We start from the raw sequence: 13,585 nt of genomic DNA, 5'->3' as shown, positions 1-13,585 counted from the left end.
CTCTGGCATTTGCAACCTGAGAGAGTGCAAGGAAGTAACGTTGGAAAGGTTGGTTGAAGCCAATTCGTGAAGGGCCTGTGACAGTGTAAGAATCTTTCACTTTATTTGCAATGCGTTTGAATACAAGGGTTTTTGTCCGAATCTCCCGCAATGAACCTGACAGCTTCAGGCCAGGGGTTAGCAGAAGGAGAGACTTCCAGGCACGGAGGCCTCGTCAGAGGCTGCGCTGTTGGTGTAGGGGGGGCGGGGTCAGTAGAGCAGGAAGAGTGACGTGGAAGGTGTCATAGCTAATAGAGACGCAGAATGAATGCAGTCTTAAATTTGATGACATGAGGGAATAATGGAGAAAAATGAACCAAAGATGATGCCAGAGTTGGAAGTATGAGGCGTTGGGAGATGGTGGTTGTATCATTGTATGTGAGAAGCGGAGGAGCAGGGCCAGCCCTGGGAATGAAGACGGTGGTGAGCGATATTTATGAATTGCCGAAGTGCCCGTGAGAGCTTGGGGCTGCTAAAATAGAACAGACTCTATGTGATATGAAGGACTGAATGTAATAGGAGACATTTAAGATGGTTTCTCTCATCTAGCCTATTTTATTTCTTATAATAGGGCCTTTCTTCTATTCTGCATGCTCTATAGATTTTGTGTAATGGTGGAATTTAGTAATATAAAAGTTATATGAAATAATATGTCCCATTGGTTTTGCCTATATTGAGGAGGCAGTCTATCTGGTAAAGCTAGAATGAATGAAATTTATAAATTGAGATGAAAGTATATATATATATATGAAGCTCTAGGTGAATTTTACTTCTCTGGTTATTACTACATTATCAGCTTTATCAGTAGAGTATCTGGTAATAATCATAATAAGTTTCAACTGCAACAAAATACCTCCATTATCATTGATTATATTGGCATAACTTACCGGCTTAGTAATTCATTTATTTTATAACACTTATTTTTTTTTTTAGTTAGAATAAAGAATGTCAGTACAATTCATAAAAGTGAAAATAAAGCTATGCAACATCTTTTTAAAGTTCTTTATGGATTCTACGATTTCAATATATGATGAACTGAAAATTATAAACTCCTATATTTTTCAAATAATTTTTAGTCTAATTTTACCAGAAATTATTAGTAGGAATTCTTTACTGGGAGTTATTACATATACTGTTGAGCTGATTTCCTGCTGGGTGGCATGTCCTTATCCCCGCAGCTGTCTCAGAATATAACTCTGACCAAAAGAAAGCATGTATGTGCTCCGTGTTGTAGTCATCAATTGCCTGTAGAGTTACGTAGAGAAACTTGACTCATTTTTTTTTTTCTGCTCTGTGCTTGCATCTGCAATGATGCACTCCTGGTTTTTGCTTAAACAGTTATTCATTAAGATACAGAAAGGAAACAATCTTTTGAAGTCAGAAGTGGAATAATTTAGAGAAGACAGAACAGAGAGAATAACGTTTACCCAATAGCTGCAATGTTGGGTGTTATACACGCATTTTATCATTTGATCTTTTCATTGACCTTTGATAGGTGCATCTGGGAAAACAGGTGCCGAGGTCTGTGTTGAATAAAGGCTGGTGGTTTTCTCCAAGTGACCTCATTATCCTGATTTCACTGTGACCCAGGATCTGACCTCCCCTCTGCGGGTTAGAAATCTGATTCTGACCGCACCTACTTATTAGATGTTGTAATTATATGTCTATATTTCTGCATTTATTTGCTTACCATCTGTCTCCCCTGCTCAAGGACCGGTTCTAACAAAGGCAGGAACTGGTCCTGTTCTAATCACCACTGAATACCCAACAACAAATCTAGCACCTGGCTCATAGTAGGCACTTGATAAATAGAAGATAAATATTTACCAAATGAATGGCTAATTTAAAAATTAAACATTTTTGCCTGACCTGTGGTGGCGCAGTGGATAAAGCATCGACCTGGAAATGCTGAGGTCGCCGGTTCAAAACCCTGGGCTTGCCTGGTCAAGGCACATATGGGAGTTGATGCTTCCAGCTCCTCCCCCCTTCTCTCTCTCTTCTCTCTCTCTCTGTCTCTCTCTCTCCCTCTCTCTCTTCTCTAAAATGAATAAAAAAAAAGAATCCTCAGGGAGTATCTTAAAATAAAAATTAAACATTTAGAGCACATTTATCTCTGAAAGGTTGGAACTGCATTGCACAAGATGAAAAAATAAAACCTGAAGAGGCAATCTGTTCTCTCCCTGTAGAAAAGAAGCAGGTGCTTTTTACACATAGAATCGATAAGAGAAAAGTTAATGGATAGGATGTTTAATGGAGTGGGCTCCACTACCCTGTTGCCCATGTTGTCTTGCGTTCCACTCTCTCCGTGGGTCTCAGGACTCCGTTTCCTCTGTTCTTGGCTGACCCGCCCCCTCTATCAGAGGTCCCCTTCTTCTTTAGATACAAGACTTAACTCAGTCTTCTTGCAGCTAGCTGTCTTAGCCTCCTTTCTCTAAGGTCCTTTTGCCTCTGGAATGAAGCCATACACACTTAACCTCAAATCCCTAAAATGCTGGTACCATCATTTTGCTTCATTTTTCTATTTTAAAAAGGTGAGGCTCAAAACAGGAAATCTTATAAAACAAAAATTCTTCAGTTGTGAAGAGGCTAAACACGACTCAATCCTAAGTTTCTTTGATGCTGAAGTCTTTCTTTCTTTCTTTCTCTTTCTTTCTTTTTCTTTCTTTCTTTCAATACTTAGCTTAGCTTGTTGGAATAGTGTAAAGGGGAATAATTGAGAAAAAACAAACACAAGAGTCTGGTTGATTACTCAGATAAACAAGACACGAGAAACTTTAGGGAACTGTGTGTCGAAAGAACACAGGAGGAGCATAGAGACAGATGAGGTATTCAGGTATAGGAATGTTTGCAAAACTGAGAGGTTTTCCATGTGATTTTTTTATCTAGAACCACTGTAATGGCAACTTTCCGGTTCTCTGTTAAATAGTTTCATCTCTCCCTGGATTTAGCCCGCATGGAACTTCCAACACTTTAATTTGAGATTTTGAATAACATCAAGCTATCCTGTGGGACCGCGAGCTTAACAAGGACAGGACCTGTCTCTTCTGTCACCACTTCTGCCCCAACACTTAGCATGTTGTGGGTGAGGAGGACAATGTTGGGGGAAGCTAGAGGGGGTGGGGTACACAATCTGGAATTCTGTCTAGTGGAGATAGGGGGTGCAACAGAACGTGTAATATAAAATAAAATTAGGTTTAAAAGAAAGAAGGTATAGCTAGTACTTTGCCCCTTTGAGCTCTGCTTGTTGAAACCTTGTATTTATACAATTTTCCAGAGGCAAGTCTCAACATGATCTGGCCCACGGCAGCAAAATCATTCGTAGCAAATTGATTCTCTATATATCAGATGTTCAGAATTAATTTCTTACATCACATTTATAGGTATAAAATTCCAAATACAGTGTGATGGATTGCTATAAAGTAGACATTTAGTTCTCTTCAATCCCGTTATAGATTTTCTGTGGCACATCAAACTGTTTAAACACACAGAGATTCCGTAAATCACGAAGGATAGTTAGCAGGAGCATAAATGGTAACAATTTGGAATACGTCCGTTACTCTTACGTCTACTGCCTTTACTCTCCGTTGCTTTTTTTTTTTTAGAGGTCAGAAGCTGGGAGCCATACAGATCTTTTCTTTTATTTGTTTGAGAAAAGATGGTCAGGGAAACGTTTAAATCAGTGGTAGTCAACCTGATCCCTACCGCCCACTAGTGGGCATTCCAGCTTTCATGGTAGGCGGTAGCGGAGCAACCCAAGTATAAATAAAAAGATAGATTTAACTATAATAAGTTGTTTTATGAAGATTTATTCTGCCAAACTTAGCGAAAATTTGACATTAAGTACTTGGTAAGTAATTATTATTATATGCTTTCACTTGCTGTAACTCTGCTTTATAAATTTTATAAAGTAAAGTGACTTCCCTACTTTATAAATCACCATTACTGTGGAACTGGTGGGCGGTTAGAAAATGTTACTACTAACAGAGATACAGAAGTGGGCGGTAGGTATAAAAAGGTTGACGACCCCTGGTTTTAACTGTGGGAAGGCGGAAGGACGGTAGCAATGTTGTGAGAACGCTTAGTGTCATTTTCTTCTTCTCTGCTATGGATTACAAAGTCTCAGAAATTAGAATTCCATTTTCTGACACACTCTGATTCAAGCAGATAAAATGGCAAGGAGTCTCACTTGACTCTGTGAGCTCACCGGACTGCTCTTACTCTGCTGGTGATAGAAACAGCTAAAGAGAGATTCACGGTGATGGAGATGGGTGTTGAGGTCCAGGAGTACTTCTGTTTCCTGTGGACCACTTGCCTGCATATTACAAAGAGGTGAAAGTGAGGATCTTTGTGAATGCTGTATTCGATTACATCCTCCATTTAAGATACTGAATATAACATTAAGAATATACATTTTCTTTCAATTTTTTTTTGTTTAGACCCTCTTCCCATATAGTTTAACCATTTTTGCATGCTGCTTCTGCATTTGCCTCTTCTAAAATTTTGAACTCTTAATTCTATTAAATTCTACATACTCAGAAAAATATATATATATATATTTTCCTGAATCTCTTTTACCTTTTTCACCCCCGCCCTCCCCTACGTGCCAACTCTGTATCTGCCATTAGAGTCGAAAGGACACAGGTCCCTCCTTCCTTCAAAATGTTGACACTGCAGAGAATTGAAGCTTTACACAAATAGATAGTTTTCTAATCCTATAACAAGTAATAAAATACTCATGCACAGGAAACACAGAGAAAGGAACCCCTTGGTTTGTCCGGGAGACTCACAAAATCTTCAGGCAGGAGGATGTGGGGGTTTTTTGTTTTGTTTCGTTTTAATTTTTTTATTTATTTTTAGAGAGGAGAGAGAGAGGGAGAGAGAGAGGAGAGAGACAGAGAGAGAGAAGGGGGAAGAGCTGGAAGCATCAACTCCCATATGTGCCTTGACCAGGCAAGCCCAGGGTTTCGAACCAGTGACCTCAGCATTTCCAGGTCGACGCTTTATCCACTGCGCCACCACAGGTCAGGCCAGGAGGATGTGTTTTGAGGGCAGAGAAACTGAGGGTTTTTGTAGACAGGAAAGAACACGTGCGAAATCCTAGAAAAGTGAGACGTGTGTACCTCTGAGAAAGTCAGTAAAACAGTTTTCAAATGCTAGAACATAAATCAGAAGTCTAACCTTGAAGAATCACCTGTGCCCATGACAACAGGATAGGAAGACAGGTTTTGAGCAGGGTCATAGCATGATTAGATTTGTTAGAAAAATCACTCCAGTATGGAGTGGAGAGTGGTTTGTAGAAAAGACCAGGCTAGGAATGAGAGAGCAACAGCCTCTCTAAGACATGGGGAAGGTAGGCTTCAGCAGCAGGTAATGATGGCAGGTTATTCCAAGAAGAGACCCTTGTGCTGTTGTGGTTTCTTCCTACACTATTCTACAGGAAAAAATACATGCCATCAGAGGTAAAATATGACATTGGTAGACTTCAATGTAAAAATTAAGGCAGCTGGGACATAGTCAAACTATTATTCATTCTCAGGCAAATGAAATACTCGTTTTTTTTTTAAGGAATTAAGTTATAAATTTATGGTTACATAATCAGCTGGAAAGATTAAGTTGAAAATGTATGAAGTTCAGATTCCACTAGCGATCACAGTGTTATCTAAACTTTTGGAAATAGATCATGTATAACTTGGACAAATAACTCAAAGTAGGGTGGGCAGAATGCAAATTGCTACCCACTCATCGAGTAGTACTGTCAAATAAGTAATGTGTAAAAGCAATTTGCATAACATGTTTAAAACTGAAATCATTACCAAATGGTAATGAGTCAGTGCCTGACTCAGTAAGTGGTTCGCCAGGTTTTAGTGATTAATGAAAAACAAAGCACAGAAATTCTGTTTTTCTCTACTGGATTGCTAAAGAAAAATCATTTGTGAAAACTTTGTGTTATTGGCATTATGTATCTATCCTCTGTCCTGAAATCAGTGAGCCATATCTCTCTAAATTTCTCTCTAAATCTAAACCAGGTGATTTGTGTATGGAGTGTATCTGTGCTTGATCCGTATGAATGAAGGCATGAAATTTTTAACACTCGAAAGGTCACTGCCCGAAATATGAAGTCAATAGGAACACACACTCATTTTTTTGTCTTGCTTTTAAATGCCTAAAGACCAAATGGAAAAAAGAGTTAATTACACTATGAAAACATCAATTGAATTTACACTCAAGGGAATGCTCCCTAGAATGATATCACAAGAAATAAAATAAGATTAAGAAAATGGACAATTTTCAGGAAAAATCATGCCAAGGCAGGGATAGCTGATAATTAGTTTGGGCACAGTCCTAAGGCAAAGATGCCAGTATATGCAAAGTATGCCCCTCTGGAGGCCCATCTTCACTCGGCTGCTGAAGATATTTATTAAACTGACAGCGTCTGGAGGCTGCAATTACATAACTGAAATAATATTCTAGTCTAAGAGAGTCCTGGGTCATTTTATGTGGGGACATATGGAGGATTTCAATGGCATTTACTACTAACATTAGAAGCAACACTCTAGAAATAGAAAATCCTTATTTTAGGATTATTATGTAATAGGCAAGAGAATCCCTAATGTCAGAGAAATATTGCTGCTTCCTCCTTTTCAAATTCCGGACTGATGTTCCTAGGATGCGAATGTTTGGCTGCATTGGCTGTCCAAGATTCAGAAGCTGGAGTCATTCCACACACCCCCTTCACCCTGTTAAGACTCTGTTCTGTTCTCTGGCAGCTGTTTTTACCATTTACATTAAAAGCAGATGGGGAAATTGCAAAAAACTGTCAGTTTTATTGCCGTGTATAATCAGCATCTGGGCTGTATGTTACAAATATGTACGATCAATGCAATCTCATACCTTACTGGTGCTATAAAGCTTATCTGAGTTTCTAAGTCACAAATAAGAGAATATGCTATACTTTAACCGAGTTGATCATGGAAATTGCAGCCTCTATATGAATGATGTGTTTGTATAAGTCTTTAATATATAGTTACTGAGTTTTCTGCAGCTCTGTACTGCTAATTTGTTTAAAAACATATTTTGGAACCATATATATTTAGTTTGCACTAGAGATCAAATCATGTATCAGATTTATTTATGTGATGTAGGTGTGTGTGTATGTGTGTGACTAAAATATTCTGTTGAGATTTTATTATATAATGCTGAATATTATGTGTTATTACATATATACACATGCATATTCCATATTTTTTCCTATTTTTCATGCAAGAAAAAAACACATAAAACATAACATATATATTTTTTTCTACATCTGACCTTTTTACCAAAACATTTATAGCAGGTTTTATTGTTCTGATTTTTCAAAAAGAGAAACTGAGACACAGAGAAGCAAAGTAACCTTGTAAGGCCTAGGAAGCAAATCTGTGGCAGGTCCAGAAGTGAATCCAAATCTATATTAGTTTTGTTTTTAATTGAATTTATCGGGGGGACACTGGTTATACAGGTGTCAGGTGCACAGTTCTACAGCACATCTTCTGTAGGCCATGTTGTGTGTTCACCACCCCAAGTCGAGTCTCCTCCTCTGACCCTTGACCCTCCCTTCTCCAGTTCCTAGCACCTGCCCTCCCAGTAGTCACCACACTGTTGTCCATGTCCATGAGGGTCTTCTCTCCTTTCTAGTCACGAAGCTAGACATTTTCATATTTATGTGTACACATATACAAAACATTTACTATCTCTTAGGGAGAGCTACTTCAGCTTTGGCATGTACATTTTATCTCGTATGCATTGTCAAAATAATTGAATGCCTGAGAATTGACCACTAGTGAGCTAAAAGTGTCACTAAGGTGGTTTTTTTTTAGTAAAGAACTCTATTGTATTAGACTTTAATACCCAGTGTCTTAATAATTCCAATAATTTTATTATTGAATTTATGTGGATGACACTGGTTAATAAAATCATACAGGCTTCAGGTACACAGTTCTACAACACAACATCTGCATAGATTGCACTGAGTGTCCACCCCAAGTCCAGTCTCCGTCCATCACCATCCATCCCCCCTTTACCTCCCCCCCTCCCACCTGCCTCCCCCCTAGCGGTCACCACATTGTTATCTATGTCCAAGGGGGTCCATCACCATCCATCTCCCCTTTACCTCCCCCCCTCCCCACCTGCCTCCCCCCTAGCGGTCACCACATTGTTATCTATGTCCAAGGGGGGTCCATCACCATCCATCTCCCCTTTACCTCCCCCCCCTCCCCACCTGCCTCCCCCCTAGCGGTCACCACATTGTTATCTATGTCCAAGGGGGGTCCATCACCATCCATCCCCCCTTTACCTCCCTCTCCCCACCTGCCTCCCCCCAGCGGTCACCACATTGTCATCTATGTCCAAGGGGGGCAGGTGGGGTGTGAAGGGATTAAACAAAAACAACAAAAAAAAGTCATTAAAATAATTTAATATCTTGTAAATGGCTCCAGAACTAGTTGGAGTTTTTTAATTGGCCAACTACACTGAGTTATGTACTGTACTGATGTAATAATAGTTGATAGTTTTTCATTTTCTATAATCGGAAATAAGGACCAGAAAGTGAGACATCTTGGTTGTAGTTCATTTTTAGGAACTCTAAAAGTATGAAGACATCTTTGATTTATATTTAAAAATCAGCAATTAATGAATAGGAGAAAAAATGTTTGTGAGTGGGGAGGAAAGTCTTTATCGGTTACACATGCATTTGATTTTATTAAAAAGTTATTGATTGATCTTGGAGAGGAAGGGAGAGCGACAGAGCGAAGCATTGATCCATTGCGAGTAGTTAGAAAACTGTCTCCATTTTCTTATCTCATTGAACTTCTCATGAAAACTTTCTTACAGTTTTGATGAAATAGTGACAGCAAGTTGTTTTGCAATAAAAACCAGATAGATTGATAGTTTTTGATACACACACACATACACACACAGAGTGATGAAATGTTTTAGAATTATTCGTGTATATTCTGTGGAGAAAAAAGAAAAAGGTAAGATTCTGGCTACTTTTATATAAAAGAAGCCCTTCTTACAGTATGTGATTTATAGAATTTTCTCCCTTACTCAGTTTTCCAAATCTATTTTTATATGTGCATGTGACTATTTTTACTTTGAAATTCAAAATATTGAATTTTCTTTCTATGAAGGGCTGGCATTTGGAAGCCTCTTAATTATAGTGGGATTTATTCACAGCATAAAAACATGTCTTATCCATTACACTACCTGTTTCTGTAACCCTGAATGTTTTTAATTAGATTTCTTCATGGAACAATGGATTTATATTTGCATACTATAAACTTCAGCAGATTCTATGCTATTAAAATAGAAGATTAGAGGATAGCAAAAATAGAAAATGTACATTTTACTGGCTTTTTAAAACTATCACCTGAAAACTCTAATATTTTTCTTCTTTATTTTTTTATAATGTAGTTTAAATATTTTTCCCTCTCTTCTATAAGAGTAAGGATACCTTTTGAGATGTGTGTGGTTTGTAGTTTATAAAATATATTCTGGTTTTTTTTCTTTTAAAGGAACTCAAATTTATGAAAAGTATTTATATAAACTAATTTTGCATTACTACTAAAAGAAGTCTAGTCACTAAAAAATTTTAATTATACTTATTATAGCATTATATCATTTTGAGCAAATCTTTCACAAAATGAAATGTTTCATTCGATTCGAAGAAATTCCTATAGTCAATAATATTTCACCTATCACTTTATTTGAACTATATTTTATTGAATATATTTTAAATGTCTTAAAATTTAACTACAAGAATGGATTATAGAAAAAAAAGTCTTTCTAAACCATCAATTTTGTAATGTTCTAATCCATAATGTTACAGTAAAATTATTTAAGTGCCTTTTGTTATATTTAGACTTTTTGAGGAAAGTCCTCCTTTGTTAAAACCTAGACAAGTAATTTAGGTACCAAATCCATATTTTCCCTGTAAAGTTTATTTCTTGTCTTATGGGGTAAATATGCTGCTTAAGAGCCAACAGCGTGGTAGAGGAGAAATATGTTTAAAAAATGACTGGAATAGAGTGAGGGAGCCTTGGCTGTAAGTCAGGAGGTGGCCGTAGCCTGAGCTGAAATTAGGAAGAAGAAGAGAGAAGTGCAGAGAACCACCCCCCCCAAGGGCAGCATATCCTGGCTCCTCCCTCTTCCTGCCTTCTGTCTCCCACCAGTGCCTCTCCTTGGCCAAGTGTCACAGAAGCCAGGAGTCAGGTGTGCTGCAGGGAATGGTTCGCAGAAGTCGGCTCTCCGGGATGCAGAGCAGGAGAAAAGAGGGGAAGGGCACTGGAAATGTTCATACGATGGTTATATGATAGACCGGGCAGGGGTAGGGGGGGCTAAGAGGCAGCATTTTCTGATGGACTAAACACTTAATGAAATCTATTTCTTTATTTTATAACAAGGCGGGTAAAATCTTGTCTTTCTCTGATAGCAGAACGATAGAGAATGTATGAGAGTTATTTTTAGATGTCTGATTTTAGTGCATCATAAAAACACTTCAGTTGTGTTTGAATGCACTTGACTGCAGTGTTTTTCACATGAAATACTCACCTAATGAATCAACAGAGTCCAGACAGTCTTACTGAAAATACCTATAGCACTTACAGATTTAGAATTCAATTCTGCTTTGTAAGAAGCTTCAAAATTAATTTTCTGAGTATAAAAATTTTCTCAACCTATAGAACACTTTCTGTAGAAGATATAAAAGGTTTATAAGATTTAATAGTCAACAGTAATTTCCTTTGTGGAAGAGTTATAATTATCTAAAACATGTATCTATTCAGTGTTAATATATATATTTCTCTTACTGACATTAAGGTTAAGATGTACTCCCAAATTAGTTTCTGACAGGCACTTTCTCTTTTGTACAAAGTCCAGTCTTAAATAGTAATGAACATGCAATGCCTAAAAATTGGGATTTTTTTTATTGTTTTTGGAATAAAACAATAAAAAAAATTGTGGGGTTTTCTTTGCTTGTTTTTATTCCCAATCTTGCTCTACATTTAGGGCACAAAACAATTAGTTTTAAGTGTTATTTTTGAGAAAGCAAGAAAATATTGCTCATGAAGTCCATCAGCTTTGCTTCTTGACATGAATCCCGGGCTTGCATTAAACATATCTGGGAGCTCACGTTTCCATGTAAAACATGAATTTTTGTGTTGCAGACGTCTGGAACAGAACTCAATCAAAGTCATCCCGCCTGGAGCCTTCTCACCGTATAAAAAGCTTAGAAGAATGTGAGTGGATAATATTCTGGCATATACGTAATTTTCACCATTTTACAGGACATGACGACACAAAGACAGCCATTTAAGTATGACTATTTAGGCATTTGACAGCTTAAATATGAAGTGATGTGACTCTGATTGCTAGTTCTATAATATTGCAATGTTAATAGCTAAACTATGTATAATAAAAATTTTAAGTTCTCTATAGTTTGTCATAGGGATTCCCAATAGTGTGAATGTATGTGGTGTAATATAGCGTACAGTCAAATCTTAGGTGTTCTGTTTTTCAAAATTAAGACATGGCATCTTTTATAATAATTCAAGAAAAAAGTCAATCACTGATTAAAAGGGTGATTTTTTTTTTCTTTTAGGTTAGGATGCTTCAGCTGTTTTTATGTTATAAATTTTACATATGCATTGATAGGTGCAAGATGGATATGTCGAGGCAGTGATAGCTCTCTCTGGCAGTAAATCTCACGGGCTCTCTATTCAGGTTAAGCTAACCCTATTTCTGATCTTAGCGACCTGAGCAATAACCAGATCTCGGAACTGGCCTCCGATGCCTTCCAGGGACTGCGCTCTCTGAATTCGCTGTAAGTACTGTCCGCGGCGCTGGGGCAAAGCGCCATACACAGGTCACCGTGGCTCTGTTTTTTCATTTGGATTAAAAAAAATAATAATCCTTCCAAGTTTTTGTATTATGAGTGATTAGTAGCATAATCATTAATGATCATTAATACATTCCATTGCTTTCACTGAAGAATGCTACCTGTCAATCAAATCAGTTAATTTTAGGGGGTATCTATTTTAGGACTTGATAATTTTGCTGTTTAGAGAACAAGAGGAAGAGCTTCGTTGTTTTTTTTTTTTCAATCGGGGAAAGTGTTTCTTCTGGCCAATGCTGCATTTATAATCTTTGGGCCAATAGGCGTGATCTCCGGACCAGTTCTGGTTTCCTTTAGAAGAATGCTGGGTGACGTCTAGCAGAGAACAGGGAAAGAGGACCACTGAGAGGCCCCCTGACTCCCTATTTTATCACCTTAACATGACCCTGAAAGACCCTTTACTAACACTACAAAGATAAGAAAGTTTTACAGCTTTTAAATGTCTAAGGGACTCTCAGGGAGATAGCTGTGTAAATAAGTGGCCCTAAAATAAGTGGGTAAAGGCTGTTTTCCTTTAAACTTGTAAGACTTTTCAGAGGTCCATCAAGTAAAGTGACCTTTATGTCAAATTTTAACTTGAAAGTTGGAAACTGGAGACTGGTATGTGCTTCTAAGGAGCTGGATGCTTAGAGAAGGGTTCTTGTTGATGTAAGTGGCTGCAGAGCTCTTAGGAATTTCAGAAATCAGTAGGAGCCAGTGAGTATTCCAGGATACACATGTGCAAGACCCAGATAAACACCTGGGGTTTCTATAACAATTTTCACTCATTTGTACCAAGGGGAGAGCAAGACAGATGTGCTCATCTGGCACATGAGTGTTCAGGTTGCTATAATGGTCTGCTCAGAAAACCACAGTTTTCTTTGAAGAAAGAAAATAAAAAACTGTCACTTTAGCAGTATCTGCCTAGGTCCATTGTTGGTTTTTTATTTTTATTTATTTTTTTTACTACAGAGAGTCCAAGGCTAGGGAACAATTATTGGCAGAAAATGTAAAATGTAGTCATTTATTACACACAGGGTGGGCTGTCAGATTCTAAAATAACAAAGTTTAATGTAAAATTCAGTTAAATCTCCCAAATTGTCCAGAAAGAACCAGGTATACCATTCTGGACAATAATGCTATCTATCCAAAGTAAATATAGACACCCTCCCAAGCCAATGTAAAAGAACAGATCAGAAGTCAAGTCAGTATACATGGTTCTTCAAGTGTCTGTGCCTCAAAGATAATCATTAAATGTCAAAAGAGAAGAGTAAGAATTGTCCTACTAACTTCCCTGTGCTTCCAGCTGTCCTGACTCTGAAGTCAGGACAAGATTAATTCCCCAGGGCTTTGTTACAGCACAGAGGAAAGAATTCAAGAGATAATGGATATAGCCTTGAAAAGTTCTTCCGATACTTACTTAATCAATTTGGATGTTTGTGGATTTTTTGTGTGTGTGTGGATTTTTGACTCCAGAGAACTTTTATGCCCCAAATTTTCAACATACGGTTTTCTTGTTTTCCCATTTTTTATGAGCTCCTTGCAAACCACTGAAGTTCGCTTATTCTACCTACCTCTCTTCACTAACTAGCTCCCCAGTTTCGCGGAGGTCTGCAGGGAAAGGTGGTTTCAGTGTGA

General features: G+C 37.8%; 1 protein-coding gene across 9 annotated transcripts in view; it reads left to right on the top strand.

The window, feature by feature from the left end:
* Positions 1–13,585, top strand: part of SLIT2 (slit guidance ligand 2) — a 346,399-nt gene that overhangs the window by 233,512 nt on the left and 99,302 nt on the right. For all 9 annotated transcript variants that reach the window (XM_066279051.1, XM_066279054.1, XM_066279049.1 and 6 more), the window contains 2 exons: positions 11,241–11,312; positions 11,825–11,896. In XM_066279051.1, coding sequence (XP_066135148.1) covers positions 11,241–11,312; positions 11,825–11,896 — 144 coding nt within the window. The remainder of the gene's footprint in view (positions 1–11,240; positions 11,313–11,824; positions 11,897–13,585) is intronic.

Source organism: Saccopteryx bilineata, chromosome 5 (assembly GCF_036850765.1).
Source record: "Saccopteryx bilineata isolate mSacBil1 chromosome 5, mSacBil1_pri_phased_curated, whole genome shotgun sequence".
NCBI classification, from domain to species: domain Eukaryota; kingdom Metazoa; phylum Chordata; class Mammalia; order Chiroptera; family Emballonuridae; genus Saccopteryx; species Saccopteryx bilineata.
Note: the sequence above shows the minus strand (reverse complement) of the source record. Positions and strands in the feature narration are given on the sequence as shown.